General features: G+C 40.2%; 1 protein-coding gene across 17 annotated transcripts in view; it reads right to left on the bottom strand.

The window, feature by feature from the left end:
* The window catches only part of prom1a (prominin 1a), a 94,890-nt gene extending 77,557 nt beyond the window's left edge, over positions 1-17,333 (bottom strand). For 7 of the 17 annotated variants that reach the window (XM_076889641.1, XM_004553667.3, XM_004553668.3 and 4 more), the window contains exon 1: positions 16,749-17,332. In XM_076889641.1, coding sequence (XP_076745756.1) covers positions 16,749-16,977 — 229 coding nt within the window. In that variant the 5' untranslated portion in view covers positions 16,978-17,332. Of the gene's footprint in view, positions 1-16,748 lie in introns of all 17 variants that reach the window. The other 10 variants (XM_023152764.3, XM_004553660.3, XM_076889618.1 and 7 more) reach the window with 3 other exon arrangements.
* Between the last annotated feature and the right edge of the window lie 2,627 nt (positions 17,334-19,960).

The following is a 19,960-nucleotide window of genomic DNA, read 5'->3' as shown; positions in this document are numbered from 1 at the left end:
TCACCATGTCCCCAGAGTCGACTCGTAGCAGGCACCGCTGCACCCACCAATGAAGCGGAACAAAGGGACAGAGAATGCATGACTTGCCATCCATTCAGCAGGACTGAGCCGCTTGCTTCGTCTCGACTCTCCTGCTTGGCTACCCAGGCCTGACCCAAATATGACGTTCCCGAATGAAACAGGGCTTTAGCAGCAGCTGGGGAACCGACAGCTCTTTCACCAGCAAACTCCCTGCATTTATTTCCTTTCAATTTTGCTTCTTTCTTTAAATAAGCCCATATCTCCACAGCTTTTCTTACTACAACGATCTTTAGATTTTCTACCTGTGCTGTCCCCATGTATGGCTTTGCCACATTTCTCACCTGCACTGTCAGATAGCTGGGAGCTTAAGCTGATGGTGGCATTATAATATTACCCTGAAATGTCTCAACTTATCTTAATGCCACAGCTCTTATCTCCCCTTACTTCATCTGCTAATATGCCAGCCGTTAGTGAAGCAAACCTTCTAAATGAGATGCATCACTTTTCTCTCATAAACTGCCTGTTCAGTCTATTGAAGTACGCATTTCCCTTTAAACCGGATAGAAATCTTTCAACACTGAGACTGAAAGGTATACTGAATGGCTTTTCATTTCAAAAGGTTCAAACCAACACTGTGATGTGCAGTGCTGCTAGAGTCCTACAGTTTCTTCAGTATTGGACAAAAACGAACGAGTGCTGTTTCAGTGCTGCAGCTCCAATTATAAAATCATTTGCTTGATGAGCTAGTAGTCCGAATGGTCTTAAAAGCAACAACTCATAACGATTCTCTTGTGTTGCAGTTACCACCAATAATGAGAACATATTGATGGAATTTGTTAGGCAATTTAAAGATCCTCATCTCTCTTTGTCCTCATTTTCTGTCATATAAAACCATGTAATTTTAATGATAATTATCCTTACTCTGGAAAACAATTTACAATTTTCCAATTATTGTTAGTTTTAACAAAATTGTCAATAGGAAATAGGAATACATTTGCTCTTAATTCGAGGCGATTCATTGGGAGGTTAAACACTGAATGCCTGCACTAGCAGGCTGGTGGAAAGCCGAAAGCAAACTTGTCAGTGATGGTTCACACATTTAGTCCCGAAAATAGAAGAGTGTCAGTCAACAAATCCCTTACATATTTTTCCCAAGCGAGACATCAGACTCTGTATCCACCAGCTGATGCTCTGACCTCAAGTAAGAGCAGGGTGAAGGTTAAAGATTGTTGCTAATGTAGACTTGCTGTAACGATGTCACCTCTGACAGTATGATTGCCTCAATATTAATCTAGCTACGTCTCATCATTTTACTCAAGTCAATTTATTAGAGCAGAAAAAACTAACAATTCATCTCCCTTTACTAGCAAAATTAATAATATCATGCCCATTTTATTTATTAAATGATTTTTCGCAGTTCCTCGGGTAAGCTTGGATTTGTTGGTGTTTAATAATTTGCTGTTAAACATGTCTTGTCCTCTTTAAATGGCTGTGTAATATATTTAGCATTGAGGCAATTCATTTAGAGCTGGCTACCTCACCTGCCTCGCTGAGCCTTCAGAAAGACTAATCCCAGATTTGTGGATCCATTTCAAGTGTAACAACACGTAGCTAAAGGCTATTTTGATATCTATTCACAGGGCTAGAGCTGCAGGCAGGGAATTAAAGTGCTTTACAATATTACTTTTTTGTTCTCATTATGCAGTGTGATCTTTTCTTACAAAGCTGGGGCAGCAGCAGCTTAAATGGAAGACATCCTGTTGTGCGACAAGAGCATTAGCAGTCTGTATACTCTACCTACTAGACATGTTTAAGATAGGAAGAAAAAGCATGTTTCTTTCATTGATCCTATCAACCTATCAGAATACTAAATACCACAACAAACACATGGTAAAGATATGTTCCTTTGGCATTAGGAGAAAAATCTTAGGTAACAGAAAACATAATTTATTGATCCAGATTCAAAAAAACAATCAGACCAAGAATGTGTTGATATTTATAATAATATTGCTATACATGGCAAGCATTGTTGTCTATGTAATTACATTGATGCAACCCTGAAAATGTTAAATCCTGAAAAACTTTAATCTTGGGAATCCTGAGATACACCTGTTCAGCTTTTCATCAACACAAATATCTAATCAGCCAATCAAATGACAGCAACACAGTGCATTTAGACATTAAGGCATGGGGATGATGACAGGTGACCTATCTGTGGGATGCTATCTTGACAGCACACACCAAAATCTCTGAGGAATGTTTCCAGCATTAACATTAAGGTAGTTCTGAAGGCAAAAGCTGATTCAGCCTGGTCCTATCAATATTTGCCAAACAAACTATACAGTGAACGTATATTACCCCACTCACAAGCTCCATTTTTAAGCAGCCCTAATATGCTTCTGTTCTCAACCAACCATCTGTTGTGAAATTTCAGGAAATTCGTCTACATTGTCCTGGTTCCAAATGTAAAGTATCAAAAATTGAGACTGGCATCAACCTCTGCCGACTGCACCAAGTATACATGGAATAAGAGTAAGTCTGTGTAACCCATGACAAAATATCTGAAACAAGGAGATCTGTGTGGCCGAGTGTACATTTTCACCTGTGATAGCCTCTTTAGCACTGTGCTGCACACAGTGACACATCGCCTGTGGCAATCAGCTGCCATTATGCTACAGGCGACTAAGGCTGTCCCTGTTTGTGTCCTCAAGCATCCCAGCACTAACAACCATCACTGTCAGTGCAATGACACAACTGTGTGTGACAGCACAAAACCACAGCAGGAGAACCATACACATCACTTTCTGTCATCCAGATGCTCCAAGAGTATGACTGGGCCAGGGAATCATGCAGTGATGCTAAATTACACAGCAGTTTATTTATAGCCTGGCAGTTTAGTAAGATTGTTAAAAATGAACCAGATTTTGCAAACAAAAATGTATCTTTCTGTTACATTAAGGATTTATGAAACATACAGATCAGTTGAATAGATGGTTAGATAATGAGATGATAATAAATCCACACACAGTCGTATCAGATCTTGTTTAGTAACAGATGGAAGCTATGAAAAGTTTAAAATACTGGAGGACATGAAAGTGTTCCTCACATGTTTGCATCATGGGCCTCAGGGCAGTAGTTCTACAAAATAATGAAAAAGGCAGCAACGTGACCCTGTTTCCTCTACATATGTGTTACAGAAGCCTCGATAAACATGATGCAGTTGCCCCAAATCTGTGTTTTTATAATATTTTAAACACTCTACACACAGTAATTAATTATAAACTGAATATTGCACATATATCCGCTAATATTGTACATATTTTAGCCTGTCTGCAGACAAAAACACAAAAATTCTTAGCAGATGATAAATACTTATAATGTAAGGACGAAGGTGACAAAATATTTCTTAGCAGTCCTTGTGTTACATATGTTGAAGTGCTTTAATCAGATCATTATGGCTTATAATATGTTTACGAAGGATCTTTAAAGTAGACTCAATCTGCTATTTTTCCCTGAATACATGATTCATTAGCTTTTTGGGGTTCTCCAAAATATTATGCAGTAGGGTTAATTTCATTAATATTGCAAAAAAATTTGATATTAATATCAATAATCAGAGATTTGACACTTGAAATCCCAGTAGGATGTGACAAAAACACCTTACCCAGGAGGTGTCCAGGAAGCAACCTAGTCAGACACCAAACCATCTCAGGTGGCTCCTTTTGCTGAGGAGTAGAAGCTGTACTCTGAGCCCCTCCAGAATGAGCTTTTATGTGCAATCTACTCTTTTGGTCACTATCCAGAGCTTGTAGCCATAGGTGAGGGTAAGAACCTATGTTGACAAGTACCACAGAAGACCAGTACAGCATCCGCATCATTGAGGACATTGACAGAAGGATTGGCCCACTGTACGCTCACCTCTTGTGAGCAAGAGTTCAAGACATATCCCCCCCCCCCCCCCCCCCAAGCATTCCCCACAGATTGCTCCAAGGTACGCAGTCGAATAACATCTCCAAGTCCCCAAAACACTCAATGCCAATTTCCATAAGGCCAAACAGAAGAACAAAATTTCCCATTCAGTCTGTGCTCAAATCACCATTATTCATAATTCTCTCTGTCGGCAGATAAAAGATTTATAAGGGATTTGGTATTCCTTTCTTGCCTTTGTAAAACAGAAATAAAATATTTTGGGGGGAATATTTTTTTTGCAATAAAAGTGTACATTTTTATTTTATTCCTGGAATAAACGGTCTCTTTCCTCTATGGTCTCTATGCCTATGTTGTGCTTACAGATGCACAGCAGGTAGCAGCAGCTGGTTTCTTATTCAATTCAGTTCAATTTTATTTATATAGTGCCAAATCACAACAATAGTCACCTCAAGGCGCTTTGTATTGTACAGTAGATCCTACAATAATATATAAATTATTATTAAGATTCTTATTACACATATGCTTAACAGTAGTATAACAATAGTAACAAAATTACCAATAACAAAAGTAATAATGATTAAAGAATTCTAACTCAAATATGTCTGAAGAATTTCATTTGTCTTTGTGACCACAAAAGTAAACTTTCTTAAAAGCCCCGGCAATGTTAGCATACCATCCAACCATTCACCCACACCACCCCCTGTGATTAAGGGCCCTCTTACCTCACACCAAGTCTCTCTCCCTACTGTTGGATAGACTCTGAACTACAGCTGGTAACAGAAGTTCATGTTCTTGCGCTTGAGATCTGCTACAAGCTCTAAGTAGAACATACAGGAGGTGGAGAGCTGGTTCTGCTACACAGAGCAGAACATGGACTACCATTTGTTGGTGTATTACCATCTTCATCTCACAGCAAGAGGGGCCTGGGTTCCAATCCAGCAGCCAGATGGGGTCTTTCTGTGTGGAATTTGCACTGTCTCCTTGTGTCTGCTTGGGTTTGTTTTTTTTGTAATTTTGTATTTTTCCCCAGAAAACAGTTCAGTTTCCCCAAGTTTAACATTGTATTTGTGAACAGGAGGTTGGCAGATTTTTAAAGAAAGCTGACTAATGAACATTACCACTTAACTTTGTGACAATTTAACAGAGCAACAATCACTGCCTGTCCAGTAAGTTCTTTATTCTGTGGATGGACTTGCGTTTCCCTGTTTTGGACTACAGCTGCAGATGGCAGTCCTTGTTCTACTCTAGCACCAGCTCTCCACGTATGTTCTACTTGGAGCTTGAAGCAGATCTCAAAGGCAGAACAAGAACTTCTGTTACCAGCTGTAGTTCAAACAGAGCAATTAGAGCCTGTCCAACAGTAGGGAGAGAGACTTGATGTAAATGAATGATACTGAGTACATTGAACAACTTGACCAACCTGTCCCCAGGGAAACACTAGATAGTTAAGACCAGATATAGCTGGTTACCAGCAACTGAACTTAGACAATAAAACAGAGACTACTAAATCAAACATGTGAAAAACTTTGAATATAAAAAGCAGCTGTTTGTGAAAATGTGTCGTATCTACTGGACCTGCCAGTACCATCAACAAGCTATCCTGAAACTGAGATCTGTACAGCAAAATTTAAGTACGGGTTGCATACATAGTTTATACTGGTTTCAGTCTAAACTTTTTCGGGATGGCTGTAGCTCATGAGGTAGAGCAGGTCATCTACTGACTGGAAGTGTCTGTGAAGGTTCTCAGTAGAGCTGGGCGATAGAACGATAACGATATGTATCGCGATATAACTTTTACTCGATAGAGAAATTAAGCTATCGCGATAGACCTCGCCGCTCTTGTCCTCTTAAAAAAAAAAAAAAAAAAAAAGGTCAGCCAATCCAAATTAAGTAGCGCAGAGCCGAACCAATCACAGCCGCAGCGTCACGTCGCGTGACTTGTTACGTACAGCACAAGTGCCAAGCCGCACGTGTGTTTGTTTGGGAAGCAGCCAGCGGGTAATGGAGCCAGCGCGTAATGGAGGAAATGAGTGTGCCGACTAGAAAAATCAACCGAGCGTGACCGAAGAGAAAACAGATGATGGTTCCAATGCCGGAGAGATTGTCGAACGGAAGAGCCAAAGAAGTTCCGTAGTGTGAAGGTATTTCGGCTATTTCAAGTCTGACAAAAACAGAGTAGCGTGCACTGTAAATTGTGCCGAAAGCAAGTCTGGAAATACAATAAACTGGTGCATGCGTCACACTGTGCGCCACGTTATTGTTTCGGTGAAATGGATTTCTACAATACTGTTACTGTTAATTCTACTCTCTGCAGTGTTTAAATGCTTACATATACACACAGTTACTGTCCGTCCACACATACGACTCTGTTCTGCTTCTATGCCCCAGCTTTGTTTACTTTTTCCCACCGAGGCTTCTAGACTTCTGATTGGCCAACATTTCTGCACGGCTAGGAATCTAGCGCCACCTGCTGCTTTGGCATGTTCATAGCAGCGTTTTCCTTCATTTCTGCCTTTATGTGTGGACGGGATTATTTTTTAAAACGAAAACGGAAAATCTCCGTTTTCAAAAATACCCGTGTACGTGTGGACGTAGCCTCAGTCTCTGACTGGAAGCGCTAATTCGTCATTTGGCTTTTGTCAGACTAAAGTAACTGTTAAAACTGTTTGAAAAGCTAAGCTATACAACAAGGAGAGATTGAGAATTTCCTTTTAGTTCTCAGTTTATTTGATATTGACAAAAGTTAGTCAATTTTGTCTGTTCTTCTGTAAAACAAACTAAGATTTATTTTTAGAATTAATATTTTGTTTCTAAGTGGAATTGACAATTTAGTTTGTTTCGTTTGTTCTATTTTGAAACTTAAACGCTTTAGCGGCTGCCTTTTGTGTAGTTTGCAATATTTGCCTTTATTTATCTGAAAAAGTGTCATGTTCCTTAAGTACATCTACCCTGTTGAACTTATTATGGGAAATAAATATTTAAATAAAAACAAGCTGCTGATTATTTCACATTTTACTTGTGAGCAATGGCACATTTAAATCTTACAAATATAGTTATTTGGCTTATATCGTGATAGATATCGTTATCGCCTGAAATGAAAAAAACATATCGTGATATGAAAAAATCTCATATCGCCCAGCTCTAGTTCTCAGTCATCCAGGTCATCGTAGTCAAAGGAGCTTGCAAAGAAAAGCGTCTGGACTTTAAGTTGCTTGAAGACGTTTCACCTCTCATCCGAGAAGCTTCTTCAGTTCTAAGGTCAAATGGTGGAGAGTCCCAGATATAAACCTAGTGGGAGTAACCCCCCACAGAGGGACAAAAGGACCCCCTGATGTGGGGGGTTACTCCCACTAGGTTTATATCTGGGACTCTCCACCATTTGACCTTAGAACTGAAGAAGCTTCTCGGATGAGAGGTGAAACGTCTTCAAGCAACTTAAAGAAGTCCAGACGCTTTTCTTTGCAAGCTCCTTTGACTACTGATTGGAAGGTTGGTGGTTCGATCCCTGGCTGCTCCAGTCTGCATGTCAAGTATCCTTGGGCAAGATATTAACCCCAAGTTGCTCTCCGATCGGAGCGTGAATGTACTTAGAAAGCACTATGTATAGAGACAGTGCTTGTGAGAATGGGTGTGATTGGGTGAATGTGGCATGTTGTATAGAGCGCTTTGAGTACTCCGAGAGAGTAGAATTAAGTATAGTATATAGGTTCTATATAAGAATCCATCCATTCACTTTTTTACCTTTATGCACAGTGCTTCCACTGTGTCACCTACTCAGCAAGACATGTACACAGTAAAGACTTGAAATACTTGTTGAAATTGGTCTGGCAAGTAAGCCTAATTTTTTTCACTGGATCTTTGTGTCTCATAACAAAACGTGCAAAATAGGACACCAGCCCATCATGTGGGCACATATTGTTCTGGAAGTCATCTGTTTATCCACTGATTTGTATTATGAATAGAGAACTGATTCAGATCTGCCAAACATCGTGATTGTAAATTTAAGCCCCTTTGAGCGAATCATCACAGCATCTAATAGTAATCTCCACAGATGTGCCTTCTGCTGAGAAAATCTCTAATTAGGAAAATGTTTAACTGGCTGGAAAAATGCTGAAAAAAAATAACCACTCATGACTTAGTTTCCCATATTTCCTTCTTTACTGTGATCCCCCCCAGTCACCCTCCTCAACAGAAACGATGGGGTCAGTAGCAGATACACTCAGTATCTTGCTCAAGGACACTTCAGCAAAACAGATGCTGGCTGTCAAGGGGCTCAAGCCACGACCTTCCAAATGAAGGACGCTCTCTTTAATCACTTTAGCGCTAGACTGTTATCTGACAAGGCCTTTGGGATCACCCAGTCATTCTCATGTGCTATGAATGACCTTTGGGCATGTGCAATTCAATATCCAACACTAGCTTTTTGGTTGAGTCAAATTAAACCCTGAAGAGTGGACAGCCTCAGCTGTATTCAAGGTCAAACATCAGAAATAACCTAAACCCTGCCAACCTCTCTCTCATCTGCATATGTCATCTTTTTCCCTTCATTTTTTAATGTATCAAACAACCTCCAAAAGGCAGACAGATTCCAAATATTACTTTTGTAAAGCCACATATATTGGAGAGTAATGAGGATGTAGTGCCATAATCAATTTTACAAGCAAATCAGTATTTCGTCAGCAAATTCTCAGATTTGTAAACCTAGTAAAACATTCAGCTAAAAACACAGAATGCCAAAGGGTCAGTGTCTGCAGTCTAATCCCACCGCAATAATCTGTTATTCCTATCATTTTACTTTTTTTCATAAGCTATAATAATGTTAATCAGCTTCTGCAAAAAATTCAAGGCAAGAAATAATGTTCACATTAGTAGAACTCTCTTAATGTGACTAAAAATAACTAGCTGCCTTGGTTTTTTAAAACTGAGTGTTTGCTGCTATGGTAAGAGAAAGTTAGAAAAAACTATATGCGTTTACCAGCAGGATCAATTCTTCTGTCATCAGAAACCATGTCTGAATAAACAATTATTCAAAAAGTATAAATACCCATCTTCTATCAGTCTAGTTCATTATACGCAGCAACAATCATGGGGAGACTGCTGATGTCCAGTTGACTGTAATCAACACCCTCTGCAATAAGGATAAGATACAGTAGGTCATTGCTGAAAAGGCTAGGTGGCCACAGAGTGCTGTATGCAAGCATATAAATGGAGAGCTGAGTGAAAGAGAGAAGTGTGATAGGAAAAGGCGAACAAGCAATACGGATGAGATGGACATGAGATGATTGTCAAGGTGATTCAAGATTTTGAGAATGCTTCACAAAGAGTGGAATGATACTGGTGTCAGTGTATCAAGAGACACTACACATGGATGTCAGGAAAAGAGCGGCAACCGTCGGACTCCTAATATCAAGAAACTCCTGAAGAAGAGACATCATGAGTGTCTTACCTGGACTAAGGAGAAAAAGAATAAGACCACTGCTCAGTGGTCCAGAGGCCTGTTTTCAGATTAAAGTAAATGTTTTGCATTTCATTTGGAAATCAAAGTCCCGGAGCCTGGAGGACGAATGGAGAGGCACATAATCCAAGGTGTTTGAAACCCAGCAGATGAAATGTCTGCAGTCTTTAGAATGTCATTTCATCTGCTGGTGTTGCAGGTGGTGGTCCACTGTATTTTATCAAGTCCAAAATCAATACAGCAGTTTACCAGGAGATATTATGTTGACAAGCAATATGGAGATCCTGTGTTCCTTTTCCATCAGCATCTGTCCACAGTGCCAAACTACTACCAAATTGTTTACTCACCATATTACTACTGTACTTGACTGGTCAGCCAACTTGCCTGACCTGAACCCTAAAGACAATAGCCCATTCTCTACAGGGTATTGTCTCTAGAGGAAGATGAAAAACACTGGAGCCAAAAATACAGAGAACCTGAAGACTGTAATCAAAGCTCAAAAATCTCAGCAGTGCCAATGATGCATTGATGTAGAAATTCATTGTAAAGGAGCCCCAACAAAGTAGTGAGTGTACAAATTAGCATTAGACATATACAAATCGAAACTGCTCTGTTAAGGATTACCAATGACCTTCTGATGGCAGCTGATTCTGGTCTCCTATCCATTCTCATCCTTCTTGATCTTAGTGCGGCGTTTGATACCATTCCTCACAATATTCTCCTGAACCGGTTAGCTTCCATTGGTATTAGTCATACCCCACTTACCTGATTTACCTCCTATCTCTCAGACCGCACTCAGTTTATCCAACTTAAATCCCATTCTTCAGCTCTCTATCCTGTTTCTGCTGGTGTGCCCCAGGGTTCAGTATTGGGGCCTCTTTTATTCATTATTTATATGCTTCCTCTTGGTTATATATTCCGAAAATATAATATAAATTTTCACTGTTATGCCGATGACACCCAGCTCTACCTTTCTTCTAAACCCAATTCATCCCTCCCACCTACCTCCCTCTCAGACGGTCTTATTGAGATTAGATCCTGGTTCTCCTCCAATTTCCTCAAACTTAACAGTAATAAAACTGAAGTTTTACTTGTTGGTACACCATCTATCTTAACCAAATCCCACAGCTTTTCCATTAACGTTGAAAATTCTCCCACCCTTCCCTCCCCTCAGGTTAAGAGTTTGGGTGTCATACTTGATAATACTCTTTCATTCCAGTCTCACATTAATTACATAACACGGTCTGCTTACTTCCATTTACGTAATATTCACCGACTCCGTCCCTTCCTTACTCCCCATGCTGCTGCCATCCTTGTCCATAGTCTTATTACATCCCGTATTGATTACTGTAATTCCCTCCTATTTGGTCTCCCTAAAAGGTCCCTTCATAAACTCCAACTTCTTCAAAATTCTGCAGCTCGGGTCATAACTTGCACTCCGTTAAGTGCTCATATTACCCCAGTTCTTCAGCAGCTTCACTGGTTGCCCATAGAAGCCAGGATAAATTTTAAAATCTTACTTCTTGCATACAAGTGTATCCATAAATCTGCTCCTTCATATTTGTGTGACCTGCTCCATATCACCACTGTTTCCCGCACTCTCAGATCATCATCTGCTATTCATCTTACTGTTCCGTCCTCACACCTTATCACTATGGGGAACAGAGCTTTCAGTCGCTCTGCTCCTCGGCTCTGGAACTCTCTTCCTCCTGCACTAAGAAATATTGACTCCCTCTCCGTATTTAAGACACAGCTCAAAACACATCTGTTTAAACTGGCTTATTCGCTTTAATGCTGATTTTATCTGTTGTCACGCTCTGTTTTGTAATTTTAACTTATTTTATGTATTTTATGACTATTGTTCCTTTTATTAATTGTGTTTTTTGTAAGGTGACCTTGGGTTTCTGAAAGGCGCCCTCAAATAAAATGTATTATTATTATTATTAAATCAAATGGAGAGGGATCTAAATCAGCCACTCAAGTAATCCGTGGTGGGGCAACCATAAGAAAGCTTGTAACAGTAAACATAATGGGACACTTAAATAACCCTCACCAAGGTAAATATATAATTTAAAGAAGATTAAAAAAAAAAGCAAAGTTGCTAAAGTTGAAGCTATTCTGAGTTCAGAGTGAGCCACTAGCCAGCAGCCACAATATGAGCAAAGAATCAAAGCAGTTAGACAAATGAGGAGATAAGTGAAAAACAGAAGAAGGTTGCTATCCTGTTATCTGCTGAAACAAATGTAAGTAAATCACATGCGTTTTGTTATACCAATCTTCTGTGCCTGATTTTGGTTGGTATACTAAAATGCATCAGATAAAGGTGGGTGTACGTCAACAAATTTTCAGTTAATTATTTGTACTAGTATGAGAGCACAATTTTCAGTTTTTTTTTTTTTTATACACCTTTCCCTCAGAGTTTTAGTGTGTCCATTTTATTTCTGTAAACTAATGTGTTTTTATATCTAGTTTTAGTTCTTAGTTTAGATTTCGTTAACTATAAAAACCTTGGTGTTACTGTAAATCCCAGCAAATCTTGTAGCGCTCAAGAATGAGAGAGAACACTAACATCTTCTGATTAAATCCTAGTTATTCCAACCTTTTACTTTCATTTAGCTACTTAATTGAGATTTCTCATCATTTAACTTTAAACAAACTCTGCTATATTAAGATTTCTTCCAAAGAACATGAAAGAAAGAAAAAACCTCAGAAATGCAGCTCACGATGAGCTTCCTTGTCTTTGTCCTTGGTTAGAAATCTTTTGAAGTCTTCCTCTTCAGTTTCTTTCATGTCTACCTGTCCCTCACTGAACACTAAAGTCGCTTCATGCCTCTTTGCTGGAGAAAAAAAAAAAAACCCACCCTGGGTTCCCTTCGAATGAGTGTTAAATAACAAACATTAGGTAAGACCATATACCCTGAGCTGCATAAATCTACATAACTCCACAGTACTTTTCATGATCATGATGATGCAGTAAGATACACAAGCCAGCGAGGTGAAGCAAATCACACAGGTCATGATCACTGGTGATGGGTTTCCCTGGCAACTGTTAGGTTCTTTGAAAAACGTCCTCTGTGGTCTGAATTCCACCTAAACATGGTTTCTTGAGAAAAGGAAACACTAATGAGGAAACACTTTCCAACAGGGATCTGCTGCACGATAATGGCTGGCACTGGCTTCCCAGCTGCGCTCACCCACAGGCATGAAATGGTACATTTCAAAACCGCAGACGCAACTTAATGCACAGCTATTCTCAAGCGATGGCTGACTTACACCAGGATTAATTAGCAGACATGAAAACCTAAATAGATGCAACTAAATGCAACTATTATGTCATGTTTACATTCTTACTAATTCGGGAAGGGGAATTGATTGAATGCTTTCTGATACTGTTGATATCAATATTGTCAACCTACATTCATGTTTTCTACTGAAATGCTTTTGAGCAAAGCATGTCATTGCTACTTAATCATTCCCCTGACAGGCAAACTGGATGAGAGTAAAAGAAAAAAGAAAACGTTTCTAAATGAGCTTGCAATATTAGGATGAGTGCGGGCACTATGAGGACACTATCTGAAATCTACTAGTGTATTGGCTCTTATTTTGAAAGTTCAGACGCTGCCTAGAAGAAAGCACAGTCCTTTCCTTTTCCTTGCGATTTCCCTACCAGCTGGCTCGTAAACCAGTTTGCTGCATTGGTCTTGAGATCATTCACCTTTGCTTTAACAAACACAGATGATTCAGTGTCCTGCTCAAGCACCCTTGTGCATTTGAGGGAGTAGGGCTCAAACCTCTAACACTGCAAACTTTTCAATTCACAACAGCGATACTACTACTTCCCCTGCATCTGTAACCTCTGGTGTCAGAGGTTACACAGGACCCTGGGCTTTTTTGGAAAGTATCCATTCACTTTTGATGAAAAAAAGTCAACATCCTAATGAGAAGAATTCATCACAAAGCCATAACTGCTGTGAAATTGCAGTGTAAAAAGGGTTTGTGATCCTATACATCAGCTTGAGTATTGGATTGTAGCATCTGTGTGTCGGTGAGAGTGTGGGTAAGTGTGAGGGAGGCGTCAACAGCTCCTGGAGGCTTCCACACTGCAGCTGTTGGAGACAAAAAAGTTAGAGAATATGTCGCTGTTTGTTCGATTTGTGTGGGTGCTGATGAAAGACATTTGTTGCTTCTTTTCTAATCAAACCTCCTACGAGCTCGGAGCCGCTTGCCGCACATACAGCGTGATGAACACATCAGCTGACTAAATTGAGCATTCATGAGATTATAAAGACATTCCTCAATGTAATGTGCTATGCGCACTGATAGTAAGAGATGTGATGATGGAGCGTCGCTAATTACTCATCAACATAATGTTCATCTCACACTTGTTTATAGGGTTAGCCTAACTGGCTGTTGACTGTATTGGATAAAAATCCACAAGGGTCGAACAAGCCTCGGGGATATAGCACATGTATGAAACCTTTGATATTGGAGCTATAATTTAAAAAAGGAAAACAGTTTCATTAACTGACATTAACATGAAACACAAGTACTCTGCTGTCTATTCAAAAATCTGAAAATATGACAATAATTGTGTTTTCTGTGCTACCAAAAGCAATGTTCAGGTAGATGTAGTGGATAAATGAGAAAAGTAAGACCTATATACGCAAATGCCTGCATGTTAATGTAAAGCAGGGGTGGGGAACTCCAGGCCTCAAGGGCCAGTATCCTGCAGGTTTTAGATATCAGCCTGGGTCAACACAACTAATCCAATGATTAATTCATTACCAGGTCTCTGGAGAACTTCAAGACATGTTGAGGAGGTAATTTAGCCGGTTAACTCAGCTGTGTTGGATCAAGGACATCTAAAAACTGCAGGACACCAGCCCTTGAGGTCTGGAGTTCCCCACCCCTGATTTAAAGGATGGTATGCTATCCTTTTCTGTAGCTCAACCTTCTCCTTTTTCCATCAACAAAGGTACTGCGCCAACTACACATTACTCCTGCAGTGCTCATCCATGGAAACCAATGCCATGAAGCTCATGACACATAGTTTCGGTGCTGATGTTATAGCGAGAAGAGGTTTGGAATTCTGCATTTATTCAGTGAGCAGAACGTTGTTGACTTTTACCATTTGCACTGTGCACCTCAGCACTCGGTGACCCTGTTCTGTAACTTTTTATGGTGTGTCATGGTCTAGAATAAAGGGCTATTCTATTCTTTTCTAGATAGGAAGAAATATTATGAACTGACTTGCTGCACTGGTGGCTTTCTATTACAGTACCTCACTCAAATTCAGTCAGGCCATTCTTTTACAATTGTCTTTAAAGGCAGACTACATGGAAAGGTGCTTGATTTCATAGACCTGAATTCAAAGGTTAAAGGTGTGGCCCGATACTTTCGCCCATATAGTGCTTGTCAATCAACTGTAAATAAATTACAAAAAAATATTAAAAATGACTCATTCTCTGCTAATGCTCTGAGTATGGTTTTGCTTTCAATTATGGGTTTGAGAAACCTTTGAAACAAACACCTGGTCCAGATGTTGGGGAAGGAATGAGTGGCTGACGCTGCTCGTCTGTATTGGGATATGAATAACAAGATTTGTCATGGTCCAAATGTATCCACAAAAATAAATACATAAATAAAGTCACATCCACAGAACTAGTGTGTGTGTTTGTGTGTATATATAGCAAGATGTTCATTTGCACATTTTCTAATATCTTCATTTTCTAACAGAAAATAGAAAATTAATAAAACATTTGTTGTAGCCATCATCATCTCAAACAAATGCCCAACAAATGAATGGTAGTTAGTAGTGGGATCACTCCAAAAGACAAGATGTTGTTTTGTTTGGGAGTGAACTGTCCCTTTAAATCAGATGTGATTAGGAAACAGATGAACAGAATTTAAGAGCCTTTTTTGCTACAGGATTCAGTGATTCATTCTTTAAAAGCCTGCTGTAACAACGTTAACACTGTATCTTATCACAGGCTGAAGAGAAACGACACCCAGGTCAACCCAGCCTAAACAGTGCTCCACTCTGACATCTGCGCCACTTCAAGTCACAAACCACTGGAGTGGAAACCGAGTGCAGATCTTTCTTCTGGCTCATCTTATAGATTTTAACATAACTCCAAGTTATGTAATGGCGCAGCACAAGAGATGTAGTTGACAAGCCGTGAAAGGCCAATGGTTTCCTGCAAACCAGCTTGTAGCCTTATAATCAAAGCAGCCCTGACAGAATTGGATTTAGATATGCAAACATGCACAGGTTCTATTAATAACCAATGACCTTTACTTGCAAAATTTCCTTTCATGACCCCCCCCCCAAAAAAAAAAGAAAAAAGAAAAACATCTGCGTGAAATTTCTAGTCAAAGAAATTAAACATACATGTCTCTGAACTGTCGTTTATTATCCTATCCCACTGTTTCCACATGACTTCCACCCTCTTCCTTGGATTATTTAGTGTGTGCACCCATGAATGAACTAACAGCTTCACTGCGCAGTGGTCTGTCTGCTCCATAGGATTAGGCCATGAGCCCCCAACTGCCGGTGACAAACTGAAAACTAAAAACGCCAACAGCATATGGCGCAGGGGTTTATGGGATTACTCAATTAACAAGGTGACTCAGAGAGATACTAATCTGCAAAATGTTTCTTCGACTGAAATGCATGCAGTGGAGTAGAGTCTTTTGAGCACCCAATACCCAATTAAACACACACAGAGACACCTCCGTGTGTGGGGGTGTGGTTAAGCAGCCAGGTATAATTGTATTAAATGTAAAGCCATGCGCGTTCAAGCTCTTCGGGTGCTCATACCAACAAACTACCCAACGACGTTCATTCACAGAGGCAAAAACAACGTGCACCGCTGCTGTCAGCGGGAGGCTCATTAATTGTAATTATCCTGACACAAAGTGCGCCGCAGGCAGAAACACCACCTTCAAGTGCGTGCTGTGAGCGCTGAACGGGGCGCATGACGCACAACTGGACCAATCCGCAAGTGGACACCTTTTTCACGCAGTGAGACCGAAGAAGCGCTATAAAATTCAAAGTTTTGATTCCTAACCCAGTATCCACAAAACTAGAATAAATATTTATGTGCCTAATTCATAAAAACGTTTAAAAAAAGTCAATTTGTAATCCAGTATAATAACCTGCAGTTTCTCTCTTGTTCGTGTCCCTGTTTGCGTCCCACAAGACAACCAAGCGGGAACAACACTCATAGATTCTCATAACTTATTCCCCCATGACTTCCATATACATTTCAGACACGTTGCCCAGGGCTCGGTCTGCATTTGTTGTGCTGTAGCCACCGTGAGCTCGATTGGGGATGCTTACCGTGTGGAAAAGCGTTGGGTTGTACCGCATACAGGAAAGCATGGACCATGTGGAACAGAATCCCTATCGGTCCAGGTTCGTAATGGGCCAGCGTCTCGTAAACTCCCGCTGGCACATAGCCGAAATTCAACTTTCCTGGGGGTGGGAGTCTCCGCGGCTCCGTCTCTTGCTGGAGTTCGCCGGATGCCAGCCACAGCAACAGCAGGAGGAGGGTTCCCGGCTTCCACATCGTGTCCAAACGAAACACCGACCTGTCGTGAAACTGGAACTAAATTCTCAGTGATCGAGAAAACTGGACGGCGACTGCCCGGAATCTTGATTATTATCGGAGTGGGGGAAAAGAGAGAATACAGATAAAAGTGTTCCGCAGCTTTTTAAGTCCTGCTTCCCACCGAGCGACTTGTTCCGAGCATCGTTCCCCGCGGTCTGGAGCTCTTAGACGGACGCAAATCGGACGATCTTCTCCCACGTCCCCTGTGTTCGATGCGTTTGGATGAGCGCGCCTGTCGCTTCCACTCCGGCATCTGTGCAGCACGGGGATGCGCTGCGTCACGGGAGCGGGCGATGGTGCGCGCCGCCGTTTGCAAAGGGAGGACGGGTCCAGAGGGAGGTGCTCCTCCTGCCGGGGAGAGGAAGTAGAATCTTAAAGATCTAACCTACTAACGTTTTGATTGGAGAGATTAGTTTGGGGCAGAACACGTTAAAACCACCTTTAGACAGTTTACATATATTGAAATGCCGTTTTGAGGCACTGTTCCCTCGGGTCTGCTGGAAATCATTCGATTTTATATTAGAAAATCATGCTTATCCAGCAATATTTGATTTTAGTATCACTTAAACATGTTTACAATTAATTCCTCACCTTTTGATAGCATTGGATTGTTTATAAGATCCATCTACACAACCCACATTAAGCGTTATTTTTAAAAATGCTGAGATGTGAGCTTGAAAAGAGACAATGTTTTTTTTCCACAACAGGAATTCTAGTTGTGATAATAATGAAATCTTAGCTGTAATAAATATGCAGTGTTACTGTGTTAAGAAAGCTGATTAATTTTCAAATAAATACTTTAAACAGTTACAACTTTCATTTTCTTATATGACATTTGCAGCTAGCTTTCACCCACTGGTTAGTTTTAAGAACTAAAAACAATTTTTTTAGGGGGACACTATTGTGGCTGTGGGTTAAAATACACTGCTCCACAGAGGTAACCCTTCAAGTTGAAACATGCCAAGTTGGGAGGAAAAGTGATGTCTAATGCCAACTTTATGGTTTATGCACTAGGACACCTTGTTCCCTATAGGACAGTAGATTTGTTAAAAGCAGATTATTTTATTCCCCGGAAATGAGAATGACTGATTACATGTACATTTTCAGACCAGGTATTAAGCAGTATAAAGTCCATGTCGAATGTAATATGTGGTGCTCCAGTGGGTCAGGCAGAAGGCTTTTATCTGGGAGAGTGGGGTTGGGGTCCTGTGTGAAGCCAAAAGCAGCACTGAATTACATTTGCCAAGTATCAAACACCTGAGTATCCATGCACTGAAGAAAAAAGAGGAAAAAGGCTTTTTTTTTCTCTTTCACCTTTTCTGTTCACTGCAGCTTTAAATTGTCAGTTGTGGGGGAATATTATCATTATATCCACTACAGAAGTATAATTACTCTTATTTAAGTTAGACTCAAAGTTAATAAGCTGATTACAGCCTTAGATGTTCATGTGGGGCCATTCTGGCTGTTCCCAGGCTGAGGTTTAAATCTGAAGGTTGTTGTGTTTTCGCCATCTTAGATTCTGACTCTGGAACAACCTTCCTGAGGAGATGAGGTTTATGGAATGACTGACTTCCTTCAAATATCTTTTGAAAGCAGAGTTTTACTTACTTGCCTTTTTTCATTTCAGAAATTAGAAATGTAATTGTTATGCTCTTCAACATGTTCTTTAAATGTGAACAATACAATATCTTACATAATTTCTAATGTAAAAATGTTTTCTTGTATCAGCTATTCCCTAGTCAGCTTTCTCTTCTTCCCACTATCAGGCTCTTCACCTTCTTGACCTTTGACCTTTTCCCCCAGAGGGCAGACAGAGGATACCTGCGTGCAGCTCATAGGATTGATTTCATTGGCAGAGAAGCAAACAGGTGGGTTTTGCTTCTGTCTCTTTACACAGTAACATCCTTGTCCTCTTTCTGGAGTGCATGGGGCCCCAGCTCCTGGTGACAGAGGGGCCTCCTGTTTGGAAACCTTTGATCACTGATTGTGAGCACATTTCTTCAGTGACAACACACACTCATTAGACCTGCAGAGGAGCAGATGAGACTTTCAGTTTTACAGACACATGATATGCTAGACTGAGGCAGTAGAATTAATTAGTAGATTCATTAAGAACAGTTTTTAGTGTATCTACAACTAAATGATCTCATTAAAAATATAAATGCAAGATTAAATTCTGTCCTCCTTTTTCATACTGCTCTAGAAAGACGATAAATTTAACACTTGCTGCATCATGACTACAGATAATTTTTCTCTTCTTTCAGCTGCTGATAGTCTTCCCTATATTGGTTTTAATAATTTTATCAAGTAAGATGTTTCAGAAATTGGAATGTAAATGACCACCATATCTTGCGTATGGATGTGGACTTTGTCCAAGTGTCACTATCATTCCCGTCAACCTTTCTCAAGACAAATTCCTGTCAGATCTGACAGAGCTGAAGCTCGTCTGTTCTCAGCAGTGTAAGGAGCTTAGCCCTCTAAGAATGTCTGTTACAGATTTACTCTGCCTGTCCTTCACTTCTGAACAGGTACTCAGGTACTGTGCAGCCCAGTATCAGGTCAGGCAGGGTTCATGGATAAAGCTTACAGGAAGTTTGACGGGGGGAAAAAAGAAGCACCTTGATGCTTCCTGTCATCAACAAAAAAAAAGGAAATCCTAATCTGACTTTGTACTCTGAAAGCTAAAGCCACTGATGAGTGGTTCTTTAAATGGCTAAATTAAAAACATTCACTCAGTGACATCAGTTTATTTTCTCTTTATACTTCTGGAAGCACTGTAGGCCTGCATCTTTTTGTAGCCTGCATCCTTATCACACCACTGGTATCCGTCAGCAAAAAGTTTGCTCAACTGTCCTGCAAGCAAAGCAGTTTCTATGATTTCATTCATAGAGCTGTAAGAACTTTTTACCAATGAACGTTCGGTCTTGACCTTACAAAATCC

The sequence above is a fragment of the Maylandia zebra genome, linkage group LG2, assembly GCF_041146795.1.
Source record: "Maylandia zebra isolate NMK-2024a linkage group LG2, Mzebra_GT3a, whole genome shotgun sequence".
Taxonomy (NCBI): Eukaryota; Metazoa; Chordata; class Actinopteri; order Cichliformes; family Cichlidae; genus Maylandia; species Maylandia zebra.
The sequence above is the reverse complement of the archived record's forward strand: the minus strand, read 5'-3'. Positions and strand labels throughout refer to the sequence as shown.